We start from the raw sequence: 12,697 nt of genomic DNA on the forward strand, positions 1-12,697 counted from the left end.
ATATCTGTGGAACTCATTCCCAAGGGAGGGAAGTGTGGGACACCCCCCCCACTCCACTTTACTGGATTTTTTTAACCAATTCAATTACTTCTGCATAGCAAGGGAGTTCCCCTTCATGTATGTTGAAACTACTACCTTATTTTCAGATAGCCTAGTTTTGCTTCCAACCTGATACCAAACGGGTGGTTTCATGTCTATTATTACATCGCATACCTCCTACAGCTCCTAAGCTCCAAATCTCTACCTTGAGACTCTCATTCCTTAAAAGGACAGGCATTTATTGGCTATTTCAGTGCTACCCCCTTTATAAAAACAGGTGGTCCATCTAGTTATTCTCCATCATCTCTGTTTGCAGCAAGTGCCACCTATTTGAGTGTCCAGAACCACCACCAGCCCTCAGTATAGCTCAGGGATCTTGGCAAAGAGTCACAATTGCAGACGCCAAGGAACTTTGGTTTACAATTGCTGGGAGCCAAAACTCGTAAACTGCAAAATTGTGGATGCTGCTGCTTAGCAACAATGCTCAACACTGATGGGGGTGACGCTTTTGCCTGCATGTGCTATGGATTGTAAAATGAATGTTCTCTTATAAACCCGTCTCGAGCGAATCATGCTGCAGATCTAATCAACAGAATTGCCCAAGGGAGCGTCACTATCTCAAAGGTCCTTCCTCTCGTCCCTGAAGTCTCCAAATCCATGGACCAAAGAATCATCCATATGACAGAGCACCCTCGGTTTTATTTGTCATATAGAAACTCTGACGGTGGCTATCATCATTAGTTTCCAATTTCAACAACTGAAAGCTTTTTCAAGAGTTAGCCTTAACCAATGAAACTGATTGAGGGTTGATTTGGGGTCACGCTTCTTCATGAAATGCACAAGTAATTTATGGAATTCATTATTGCAAGATGTGCTGATAGCTACTTGATAGACTTGTTTTTTAAAAAAAGAAGAAGAAAAAGAAAACCCACAACGATTAGATTAGATTAGATTCATGGAGAAGAGAAACAGGCGCTAGCTAAGATGAGCAGAAATGGAACTTTCATGACTTAGGGCATCCCAGGGGCCAAAGGACAGAGCAGTTCTTCCCCTCCAACTGCAGAAAGGGAGGGAGAGGGAGAGATCCAGCGATACAAGCAACCCTGTTGTGGGGTAGAGAAACCTCTGCTGCCACTACCACTTCACTGTCACTGCTCCAATGGGGAAAAATATGTCATCCCGGGGTGGGTGGAAAACCTGGGGGGGGGAAACAACTGTAGAAGAAAACACCATCCAAATGAAGAGGTGGAGGAGAAACACAGGCACTTGACTTGGCACTGCACATTTGACATGGCAGAAGCTCTCCAGGGGTATAAGAAGGAGCCTTTCCAAGCCTTACCTGGAGAACCTGGGCAAAGCATGTGCTCTGCAACTCAGCTGTGGTCCATGCCCAAATCATAATGGTGTGTTGCCAAACTGTCTTAGCAGTGAATAAGTTTTCCGATGGGATTGGGGGGACGACTAAAAGCTTGATGGATCAACGGCACAGAGTTGCAGTGGACCTAAGGCGGGCTGAGGAAGAAGGCTTCGGAGCAAAGAATCTGGCACCCGAGGAATAAAGAATTACGTTTGTCCAAAGACGCTGAGATGATTAGCCACACATGATGTTTAGCAATTTAGTGCTTACCAGCCTCGTCTTCGGCAAAAGAGATGATATACTGATAGTAGTTATTGATAAGTCCAGGAAACATGCAGGTTTGACCTGTTCCCATGCATATTTCATTGTACTGCCAATCCCCAGTTGCTCGATTCTCTCTCAAGGACATGAGGCGCCTGTATGACAAAAAGCAAATGAGGTGCCCGGGGAGCGGGCGCTTATTAACTTGCATAAAACAATTTGAGAGAGAACTTTGTTCACGCCTACTCCAATCAAGACAATTTAATGTGTTTCCTCCCTCTCTCCAGAACACTGGGTGCCTTCAACAACAAATGGGAACTGAAGATGCACATAAGGGCTGTCTGCATTTTTGGCAGAGTTGAAGTGCACTCCTGAGCCAGATTAATTTGCAGCTCTGACCGCGAGTGATGAACATCATTTGCATATTGAACAGGGTGGGTGTCAAACTAGAGCTGAAGGTCAGTCTTTGTTCTACAAGGATAAGAACTTAACGGATTTTTTTTTTACCTTTTAAATTGTCTCCTTATTTCCAGTACCTAAACCCTATTGCCATCTTAATCATGAGGACTAGATGCTTTTTTTTAAGAGGCAAAGGTGGGATTCCTTGGAGCACATAAACCATGGGAACTTCCACATGAAACCCATGGAATATATATTGCTAATTTCAGTTAAACATTGGCATATAACTGGTCTATTAAAGCTAGGACACATGGGAGCTTGAAAACTATGAAGGCTAGAAAGGCCACCTGTAATTGGAAGCAAATTATTAAACACTGAGAATATATCAATCTGTCAAACACTATTTTAACTAAAGACAATTTTTTGAAAACGTTTATGGCAGGGCAAAATATTCAGATTCCTCTGGACTTAAGTTAAATATAAATCTGACTGCATGCAAAGCACGCTTACACATGGAACAGCAACATTAAGCCCTCGTCCTACTGTTACCTTCATAGAACTGAACGTTCATACGAAAATAAAAACATAGGATAATGGGATACACGAGTCAGTTGTGATAATGTATTAGTGGCTGAATGCTAAGCAATCATTGGCAGATCGGTAAGTGTTTACAGTGCGATAGGTTTTTACATCTCATACTTGAAAATTCCAAGAGGAGGAATTTCATTCGGTATGCATTGGTGCTTTCTGAAACAATAATGTAAAGCGAAAACAGTTATCCTTCAAAATTCATGCTGACCTGAATTTTCAAATGCATTTCTCCAGCCAACAATGTTTACAAAAAAAATGCATAAATTAAGGGGAGGTGTGCATTAAAATGTGCTTATTAGGAGAATTTCACATTAAATGCTGGTGGACTTTCATGAGGATGTTCTTTTAAAAAAATAAGTAAAATAAAATTGCTGCAAAATGTAGAGAACTAAATTTAAGATGGGGGGCGGGGGAAATGAGGAAACTAGGATATATGAAACTGACAGACCCTCTCATCTCCGATTCCAGCTGGCGTTGTTTATTGCTCACCTGATGGCTGCTCTGCTTGTCACTTACCCGCTCATAAAATCTCCAAATATGTACACCCCATTAAGGTTTGGAGACTCACAACCCCGATAGACATAGCCTCCTGTCACAGACTTCCCCATTTTGTGTGGATAAGCATATATAGGCAGAACATCATCTGCAGAGTGGGGAAAAGAGAAAATTATCATGCCTGGAGGATGCAAATCAGCCATTGTATAATCATTCATATATCAGGGTTCACTGGAGGCTGGAAAGAGTCATGCTGAATTCTGGGTTTTTTTTAATTCTATAGCCTGCTTTGTTTTAAACCCCCATAGAGTAGAAACAGAGTTAGAAACTGAGATGTGAAACCTAGGATCTAAATGGCACCTTAAACCTAGATTAAGGGCACAACAATGGAATATCTAGGCTCACTTATTTAATATAACAAGAATACAAAGCTGAAAATGAATGAACTGCAGCTAAAATATTATGTTCATTTTTCACATGGACTAGTCCTTCCCCTGTCCGCCCCTAATATTCTTAAGGGGGTCTTTTCTCCAATCTTCAGGGAGTAGCTGGAAGTGGGGAGGTAGAAAAAGGTCCTCCTTTCCTTCCAACCTGCAGTTTTAAGTCTGAAATCTTAGGCGCAGAGCTCAGAAACCATTCGCGATAATGAAATTCCCTGTCGCAAAATGATCCTAGAACAATGGGAATTTCAAGCACTGAGTAGAAGAGGTATATTTTAAAGAACCTTCTTCCAAAGACCACAGCATTTACAGGGCTCCTCTACCAGCAGAAATATCAGGGCTTTATTCCTCAAATACAACATGGCTTAACTGAAAATCCAGTTTATTTTAGCACTTAAAAGTCCCTCTAAATGATGCTGCATTGTCTGCTTATTGTAGCTCTGGATGTTCCTAGCATGAGCAGGAACATAGGAACCTGCCATATCCTGAACCAGGGTAAGTCCATCTAGTTCAATATAGTCCACAGACTGGAAGCAGAGTAAAGTCCCAGCCTTTGCCACTGAGCTACAGTCCAGGCACAAGCCATAAACATTTCTAAGGCAGTGCGTGGGAGCTGGTTTTGAGGCTCTGCTGCAACCTTTACGAATACACCATAGCAAAATTTACGAGCTACAGCCAGTCCTCGTTTTGTGCAGGACTTCCGTTCCGGACCCCTCCCTCCATTGCAGCAGCAGAGCATGTGAAAGCCTGCGCCTTTCCAAGATGTCTTTGTGACATTTTGGTGTCTACTTCCAGATTCAGCACCATGCGCTTGTGCACAATCACGTGGCGTTCAGACGCGCCTAACCGGGAGTTCCCTGTATTATAAATGGATGCGCACACAAATTTGAAGTTTCCCCAGACCTCTTGGCTTCTATAAATAAGTCACAGCAGTGTCTACAAACAATTTTTCACAGGGGAAGGACACCCCCTGTTGGATCACTCGGCTTCCTCTAACAAGAATGGGAGGATGACCTGATGAAAGAATACCAGCCTAAATGCGCATGATGTCTGAGCTCGTAATGGCTTATTCACTTATAGCACCATCTGATTTATTATTTCAATCTGGCGACAATTAAAAGGAGAAGCAAACTGCAATACTGTTTATGAGTGTCAGTCATCGGGATACAGACCCGTGCTGACATTCATCCCTTTTGCTCAGATCTAGTTAGCATAGCTGCCAAGTCTCCCGTATTCCCCGGGAAACCTCCGTTTTTCCAGCCGTTCCCAGCTGGAAAAACGGATTTTTTTTTTTCCTGGATTACTTACCGGCCGGGGGAGGCTCCTACTGCACATGTCTGGAGTCTCTGGACATGCGCAGAAGTGATTTCGGGCACGGCAGCCATTTTGGAACTGGGCAGAGCATGCTCAGAAGTGACTTTCAATGCTGCTCTGCCCAGTTCCAAAATGGCGGCAGCGCGACTTCCGGTCTGCCGATCCCTTATTTTTCCAGCAGGAACTTGACAGGTATGCTAGTTAGCCAATTTAGTTCAGATGACCCTCCAGTCTGAAGTCTAGACTTGCATGCTGGCCATCTGATCTGAAGTCTAGATTTCACAACCTTTCTCTACTGACCTGGCTCAAAATTTAAGAAACTGGCTTGTTTTTAAGCAGCAGTGATGGAATTTTATAAAAGACAAGGTAGCATTTTTAAAAACAACAAAAAGAATGACTAATCTGTGCATGGGATTAATAGTTTAGAAACTAGGTTTTTATTGCTCTAGCTAGACTGTGATTGTAAGTATTCTGGAATCAAGTTCCAGTGACATCAACAAGGCTTACTTCCAAATACGTAGGTTTAGGCTTGGAACTCTCACATATTTATCCCTTATGGTGGTTTTTTTTTTTTAAAAAAAAAAGCATTTCCTAAGGAAAAAACAGAACACAGAAGCCGGTAATATGTATGCCTCTGTGGGATTTTCATTAAGTAATAGTCTGGATAGCAGAGCTAAAATTGTCTTTTCCACATATTTGTCGAATCCATAATGCAACCACTCTGAAAAACTGGCACACTGGGGCATCATTAGCAACATAGCTGGCTAAGAAGCGGAACAGCAGCAATGGAACAGCAGCTCAGATTCCTTTCCCACTTCTCACTTGCTGTATAATCTGAAGAGCAGCAAGTCTGCTTCAGCACATTCTGCAATTCAGTTCCTATCCTCCTGGCCTGAAATTGTGACTGGAAAGTCTGAAGCTAAGTCTGCGGCTTGTGACTCTTCAAGCCTGAACACAGCCTACCAGTGGCCAGATTGCTCACCAGAACAAGACAGTCTGAGCATATAACACCAATCCTGGCACAACTGCACCGGCTGCTGGTTAGTTTCCAGGCCCAATTCTAAAGGCTGGTTTTGACCTGTAAAGCCTTAAACAGCTCAACACCTCAATTCCTTAAGGTCCGCCTCTTCCCATAATAACTGACCCAGTCCCCCTGCTTGTCATCTGACACCCTTCTCTATGCCCCCCATCCCAGAGAAGTTCAAAGGGTGGCAACAAGAGAATGGACCTTTTCTGTGGTGGCTCCGATTGTGAACTGCTCTCCCCATGAGACTGTCTTGGCACCATCATTACATGTCTTTAGGCATCAGGTAAAAACATTCCTCTTTACCCAGGTCTATGGCTGTTAATTAATCTATGGCCTGTGAAAATGTGGGGGAGGGGACTGTTATTATACTGACTATTTTATTATAAGGCTGTCTGCCAGTATGCTTTTTATTAGGTTTTTTTTATCATTGATGTTCTGTAATGTGTTTTTAGTGTTGTTCACCACCCTGGGATCTTTTGATAAAGACCAGTATATAAATTGAAATAATAACAATAACAATACCAAAGGTTTGTGACATCTCCATCCTCTTTATACTTTTATACCCCGGGAGCGTCACACACACACACACTCACACACACACACACACACACACACGGGCTGGTGATCTAGTTGCATGAAGAATGATGCGTCATGAGCCCAAAATGTGTGCTTCCAAACAGGCAATACAAATTGCCAAAAAATCATCAAAGCAATTCACCGTCCAATTCAATTACTCAAAAGCCATAATCACCTAATGAGGAATTGGTGCAAAGCTTTTTGTCGTAGCAGCTAAACCCTTCTCTTGCTCTCCAGCCATAATTTTTCCCTTTCTCTACTATGTCGATTTCTTCGAATTTATTCTGCCCCACGTCACCACAGAAAAGCCGGCTTTTCCCTTCCTTTGTGTAGGGGTCACCTCTGTCGAAAGAGCAGCGCCACATATTCCTCACCCCATAAGCATAGACTTCTGGCCGGGCTTTTGGCTCGTTAATGAAAGGATTGTCCGGAGGGATTCTATAAAGAGGACCGTGGTCATTGTTGTCCACATTGATCCGGAGGACTTTGCCTAACAGCGTTGACCTGTCAAAGGGCAAAACACCGAAATAACATTCTGTTAAAACTTTCCCTTCCATTAGATTATTGCAATACATGAACACAGCAGCAAGGAGACTAAGAGTGCATATATCAATTTTATTAGGAGTTCAAACGGATGTTTTTGAATATTTTGCACGGGTGTGCTATGGCATATTAAATAACCAGAAGTGATTTGGTAAATGAATCAAGCGTTTCATTAAGCAATGGCTGGTCTCTAAGATGGGCTGCAAATGTATTTTCAGCTGACTGTGTTTTTGTCTGTTTTGATCCCATTTGAATTGTGTGCTTCCTGAATGTATTTTAATGTGTTCTGCTACTTGCCCAAGTTTTCTACTAAGTTCACTGGAAAGCTGAATTAATAAGCATGCATGTCTTTCTTCCTCACAAGTCATACCAGGTGAAAAAAATATTGTTAAACCCTTCTGCTTATGTAAATAATAGGTGGTTTGGAATGTATTCTTCCTCGCAGAAACCCTAAAAATTGGGATAATGACTGGCAAAAGGGCATCACTCATTTTGCTCAGTCCGTGCCATCACTGGGCTTTCTAGTGAGACTACCAAGCTGAGAGTGTTTATTCTGGACATTCACACACCAGAACTTGGAGCAAGACCATCTTATTTCAAAGGGACTATTGAGAATGCTTCCCAAGGATATGCCCTTCTGCGGTGATCTGTGTGACATATTTAAACTAGTGGCTTTAATGATTTCTTTAAAATCTTCCTTGGCTACTGACTGAAGTGGGTCTCAAGCTACCAGAAAAGCAAGCTCAGTTCTGGACAACAGTAAATTCAACTTTTTGGATCATATTATAAGAAAATCATTATATCATATATGGGACAAATATAAGAATTTATTGGAAAATAAGACCCTGTGGTGGATATCACCACTAGAAGTGTTAGCAGTCAAAAAATTAAATATGGAAAGAGGTTGGTTAACTTATAGAGAGTTGCTGAAAGAGGAGGGAAATCAGTTGAAATTGAAGAAGTATGAAAATATAAATCATTTGTTTACTGATTATTTCCAATATCACCAGCTAAATGATATATTTAAATTGGGGGGGAATGGGTTTTGAGAAAGAAATCTCAAGATTACAAAAAGATCTGTTGGAAAGTAATGAAAAGGTTCTATCAAAAGTATATAAAATGTTGTTGGGGTGGGAGACAAAAGATGAAGAAGTGAAATCGGTAATGATACATCGGGCAAAAGATGTGGGGCATAATATACAATTTGAGGCATGGGAAAAGTTATGGAAGGTTGATTTAAGATTTACCGCATGCTGTTCATTAAAGGAGAACTATATGAAAATGATGTATAGATGGTATTTAACTCCTACAAGACTTGCAAAAATATAACAAAAAATGTCAAATTTGTGTTGGAAATTTAAAAATAACGAAGGTACATTTCTCCATATGTGCATAGCTGCCAAATATCCCGTTTTTCACGGGAAACCGCCAGATTTTAATCCGTTTCCCGCTGTTCTCCCGAATGTAGAAGAAAAATCCCGGAAATCCCCTGGATTTCCTACCCACCAGGGAGCCTCCATTTTGGGTGCCGCTCTTTCCATGTGTGGGCACCAGAAATAGGGCAGAGCGGCACCGGAAGTCACTTCTACGCATGCCCGGCAGCCATCTTGATGGCGGCTGCATGGCGGCAGCTGTCACCAAGATGGCCGCTGCCATGCGGCCACCACCAAGATGGCTGCCGGGCATGCGTAGAAGCGACTTCCAGTGCCGCTCTGCCCTATTTCCGGTGCCCACACATGGTCAGAGTGGCCCCGAAAGTTGCTTCTACGCTGTTCCCACATTTTTCAGCGGGAGACTTAGGTTGCTGGTGACAAATACTGGCAAATAGCTAGTGCTTTTGCATTTGGAACCAAAGGTACCTTTTTTGCACTAATTGTACAAAAGTTGGCAAATTAGGCAGAAATTTGCCAGATCACAAAACACACAAAATCTGCTACATAAGAGCATGCCATTATGCCAGCCTTCTCCAAACTGATGCCCTCTGGATGTTCTGGACTACAACTCCCATCAGCCCCAGTCTGCTGGTCAGGGATGATAGGAGTTGTAGTCCAGACCATCCAGAGGGCATCAGGTTGAGGAAGGTTGCATTATTGCACTGAGTAGCCCAGCATGCAACCTGAGGACAAGAAAAGCAATAAAAGTATGTACTACTGCTGAACCTAATCTGACTTCTACATAAAATCAACAGAGTGCAGCCTGCCTGCTCCATTCCCAAAAAGAACATGTCTGTCAGATTCCTACTTGTTTTGAGCATTTCCAAACGACCCAAAAGGATCACCGGCCATTCCCCCATCTCCAGTGAAGATATAAAGATAACCATCATCTCCAAACAACAACTCGCCTCCATTATGATTGGAAGCTGGTTCATCTATCTCGAGAATTACCCTGCGGAGAAAAGAGAAAGAAATAATGCTAGGGGCAAAATATTAGCAATACAGATGAACAATATAACAAAGCGAAGCCTGTTGACATTTGTTAAGGATTGGAAATTTGTTATGGACTTTTTGTGTGTGTGAAACAGAAAATGGAGTTGTAATATCGGGATTTGAAGACTGAAAAATAAAATACTGGCTTATAGAAGATATAATGGTTGAAATTTAAGGAATGAATATTATATGTAGTTGCAGGACATAGAGCCAAAAGTCATTTTACTCTTTCTATCTTTCTGTAGTTCCCGCCCCCTTCTTAAACACAGTACTCCAGATGTAGTCTGACCAAAGCAGAATAGAGTGGTGCTATTACTTCCCTTGATCTGGACACGATACTTATGCTAACATTGAGAGTGAGAGTACCCATTGTGGTCTTTAAGGACATAAGTAGAGTCTTGCTGGATCAGGCCAAAAGCCCATCTAGTCCAGTATCCTGTTCTCACTGTGGCTGACCAGATGCATTCTTGGAAGCCCACAATCAGGACATAAGCAATACTCTCCTTGCTTACGGTAACCAAAAGCCAGTACTCAAGAGACGAACTGCCTCTGATAGCAGAGGAGGAACACAGTCCTCAAGGGTAGTAGCTACTGATAGCCTTCTCGTTCACGAAATCTGTCTAATCCTCTTTTAAAGTCATCCATAGAATCATAATTTAACTATGCGCTGACTGAAGAAGTACTTCCTTTGTCTGTTCTGAATCTTCCCAACAGTCAGCCTCACTGGATGACCCTGAGTTCTAGTATTACAACAGAAAGGAAAACTTACGGTATCTCTCTCTAGTTTCTCCATCCCATGTGCCATCTTAACATTTTGTTATCATGTCCCCTCTCATTCTGTCTGCCCACCCACAGGCACACACACTCACACACAAAATTTTGAAGGAAAAAAATTGCTGGCCAAGACACAAATCCACTTAAGACCTACTTCTACCTGCAGTGATTAAAGTGGGCTGATGTTGCTTTTCACCCTTCCTCGCTGCTGTTTTGTCATGATGACCTCACGTTGGGCTAAATGTCTGGAGACGCCCAAAGTACAACCAAACAAAAGGCAGTCCAGCTGGAACTGTTCTCCTGTGTTCCAAGAGCCCAGACGGTTCAATGAAAAACAAAATGAAGGTCACCTGGCGTTATTATTTTCCTACTTGCTTTCCAAAGACATGCTAATAAACAGCCACAGTTGCACATCACCGTTTCCTGTTCAACCTAAGGAAACCTGGTCTGTTGCTACTTACCTAGCTATGCCACACCCCTGCTCCAGGCCAGCTGACCCCATTGTCCAACATCTCCTGTTTTCTGTTGAGGGTGTTGTTGTCCTACTGTTTGACCTTAAGAGCATAAGGCTTGTAATTACGCCCCACTGCCCTATCCACTAGAAAGGAAGTAAAATAAAAAAATTCCTTCAGTAGCACCTTAAAGACCAACTAAGTTTTTATTTTGGTATAAGCTTTCGTGTGCATGCACACTTCTTCAGATACGCTGAAATAGGAGTCCCCAGGCGCTTATGTAGAGAAGGGGTGGGGAGGGGGTGGGGAGGGGAGTGGGTATCACTCAGAAGGGTGGTGGAAGTGGGTGATTGACTGACTGATAGCTGTTGATGACCGAAAACGACTGCAAATGGTTTTGCATGAAAAAGCAAGGGTTGAGACAATGAGATGGCTGAAGATCGCTTTATCATGTATAATGAGATAAGAATCCAGTGTCTCTGTTCAAACCAGGTCCCTCCATGGTTTTCAGCTTGGTGATAAGTTGTAATTCAGCAACTTCTCTTTCCAGTCTATTTCTGAAATTCTTTTGTAGTAAGACAGCTACTTTGAGATCTTGTATAGAATGTCCTGGGAGATTGAAGTGTTCTCCTACTGGTTTTTCTGTCTTCTGGTTCCTGATGTCAGATTTATGTCCATTTATCCTTTGGCGTAGGGTTTGGCCTGTTTGTCCAATATAGAGAGCTGAAGGGCACTGTTGGCATTTGATGGCATACACAATGTTAGAAGATGAGCAATTAAATAGTCCTGAGATGGTATGTTGTTGGGGCCAGTAATGGTGTTGTCCGGGTGTATGTGGCAGCAAAGTTGGCATCTGGGTTTATTGCAGGCTCTGGTACCAGTGTCCATGTTAAGTCTGGTGGTTGTATTATTGTGGGTGAGGAGTTGTTTAAGATTGGGTGGCTGTCTGTAGGCAATGAAAGGTCTTCCTCCCAGAGCTTGAGAAAGGGAGCTGTCATTGTCCAGGAGAGGCTGTAGATCTCTGATGATGCGTTGTACTGTTTTAACTTGGGAGCTGTATGTGATGCCTAGTGGTGTTCTGTTATTTTCTTTTTTGGGTCTGTCTTGCAGCAGGTTCTCTCTAGGTATCAGTCTGGCTCTGTTGATCTGTTGTTTAACTTCATCAGGTGGATATTTTAGTTCTAAAAAGGTTTGCTGTAGATCTCTTAGGTGAGATTCTCTGTCTGTAGAGTTGGAACAGATGCGGTTGTAACGTAGGGCCTGGCTGTATACGATGGATTGTTTGGTATGTTTGGGATGGTAGCTAGAGGCATGTAGATATGTTTGTCAGTCAGTTGGTTTTCTGTATAAGGTGGTGTCTATACGTCCATCCTGTATTTTTATAGTAGTGTCCAAAAAATGTATTTCTTGCATGGATTGGTTCATTGTTAGGTTGATGGTGGGGTGAAAGTCATTGAAAGTCTGGTGGAAGGTTTCCAGGGTCTGTTGTCCATGTGTCCAGATAATAAAAATATCGTCAATGTATCGCAGGTACAAGAGAGGTTTGAGTGGGTAGGAGTTTAGGAAACGTTGTTCTAAATCTGCCATGAAGATGTTGGCATACTGTGGGGCCATGCGGGTGCCCATGGCTGTGCCGCTGGTCTGGAGGAACAGGTCATCACCAAATTTGAAGTGGTTGTGGGTAAGGACAAAGTGGCAGAGTTTGGTAGCAAAGTCCGCTGTGGTTTTATCTGAAATGGTGTTCCTTATGGCTTGTAAACCATTATTGTGTGGGATGTTGGTATATAGAGATTCCACATCCATAGTGGCTAGTATAGTATTGTTAGGAAGATTGTTCAAAGATTGTATTTTCCTCAGAAAATCTGTGGTGTCACATACGTAGCTGGGAGCACTGATAGCATATGGTTTCAGAACATATAGCCGGAGACACTAGAAAGGAAAACGTCCTTTCTGCCACTATAGGTTGGCGATTCCAACCTTGACCAGCAACCCTTCCATACCTC

The 12,697-nt window shown here is 42.6% G+C and overlaps 1 protein-coding gene across 1 annotated transcript in view; it reads right to left on the reverse strand.

The window, feature by feature from the left end:
• Positions 1 to 12,697, reverse strand: part of HHIPL1 (HHIP like 1) — a 33,668-nt gene that overhangs the window by 7,123 nt on the left and 13,848 nt on the right. Inside the window, exons 3-6 of the mRNA XM_035097096.2 lie at positions 9,284 to 9,427; positions 6,675 to 7,003; positions 3,164 to 3,290; positions 1,667 to 1,812 (exon numbers count right to left, since the gene is read on the reverse strand). Of these exons, the coding sequence (XP_034952987.1) occupies positions 1,667 to 1,812; positions 3,164 to 3,290; positions 6,675 to 7,003; positions 9,284 to 9,427 (746 nt within the window). The remainder of the gene's footprint in view (positions 1 to 1,666; positions 1,813 to 3,163; positions 3,291 to 6,674; positions 7,004 to 9,283; positions 9,428 to 12,697) is intronic.

This window comes from Zootoca vivipara, chromosome 1 (genome assembly GCF_963506605.1).
Source record: "Zootoca vivipara chromosome 1, rZooViv1.1, whole genome shotgun sequence".
Lineage (NCBI taxonomy): Eukaryota > Metazoa > Chordata > Lepidosauria > Squamata > Lacertidae > Zootoca > Zootoca vivipara.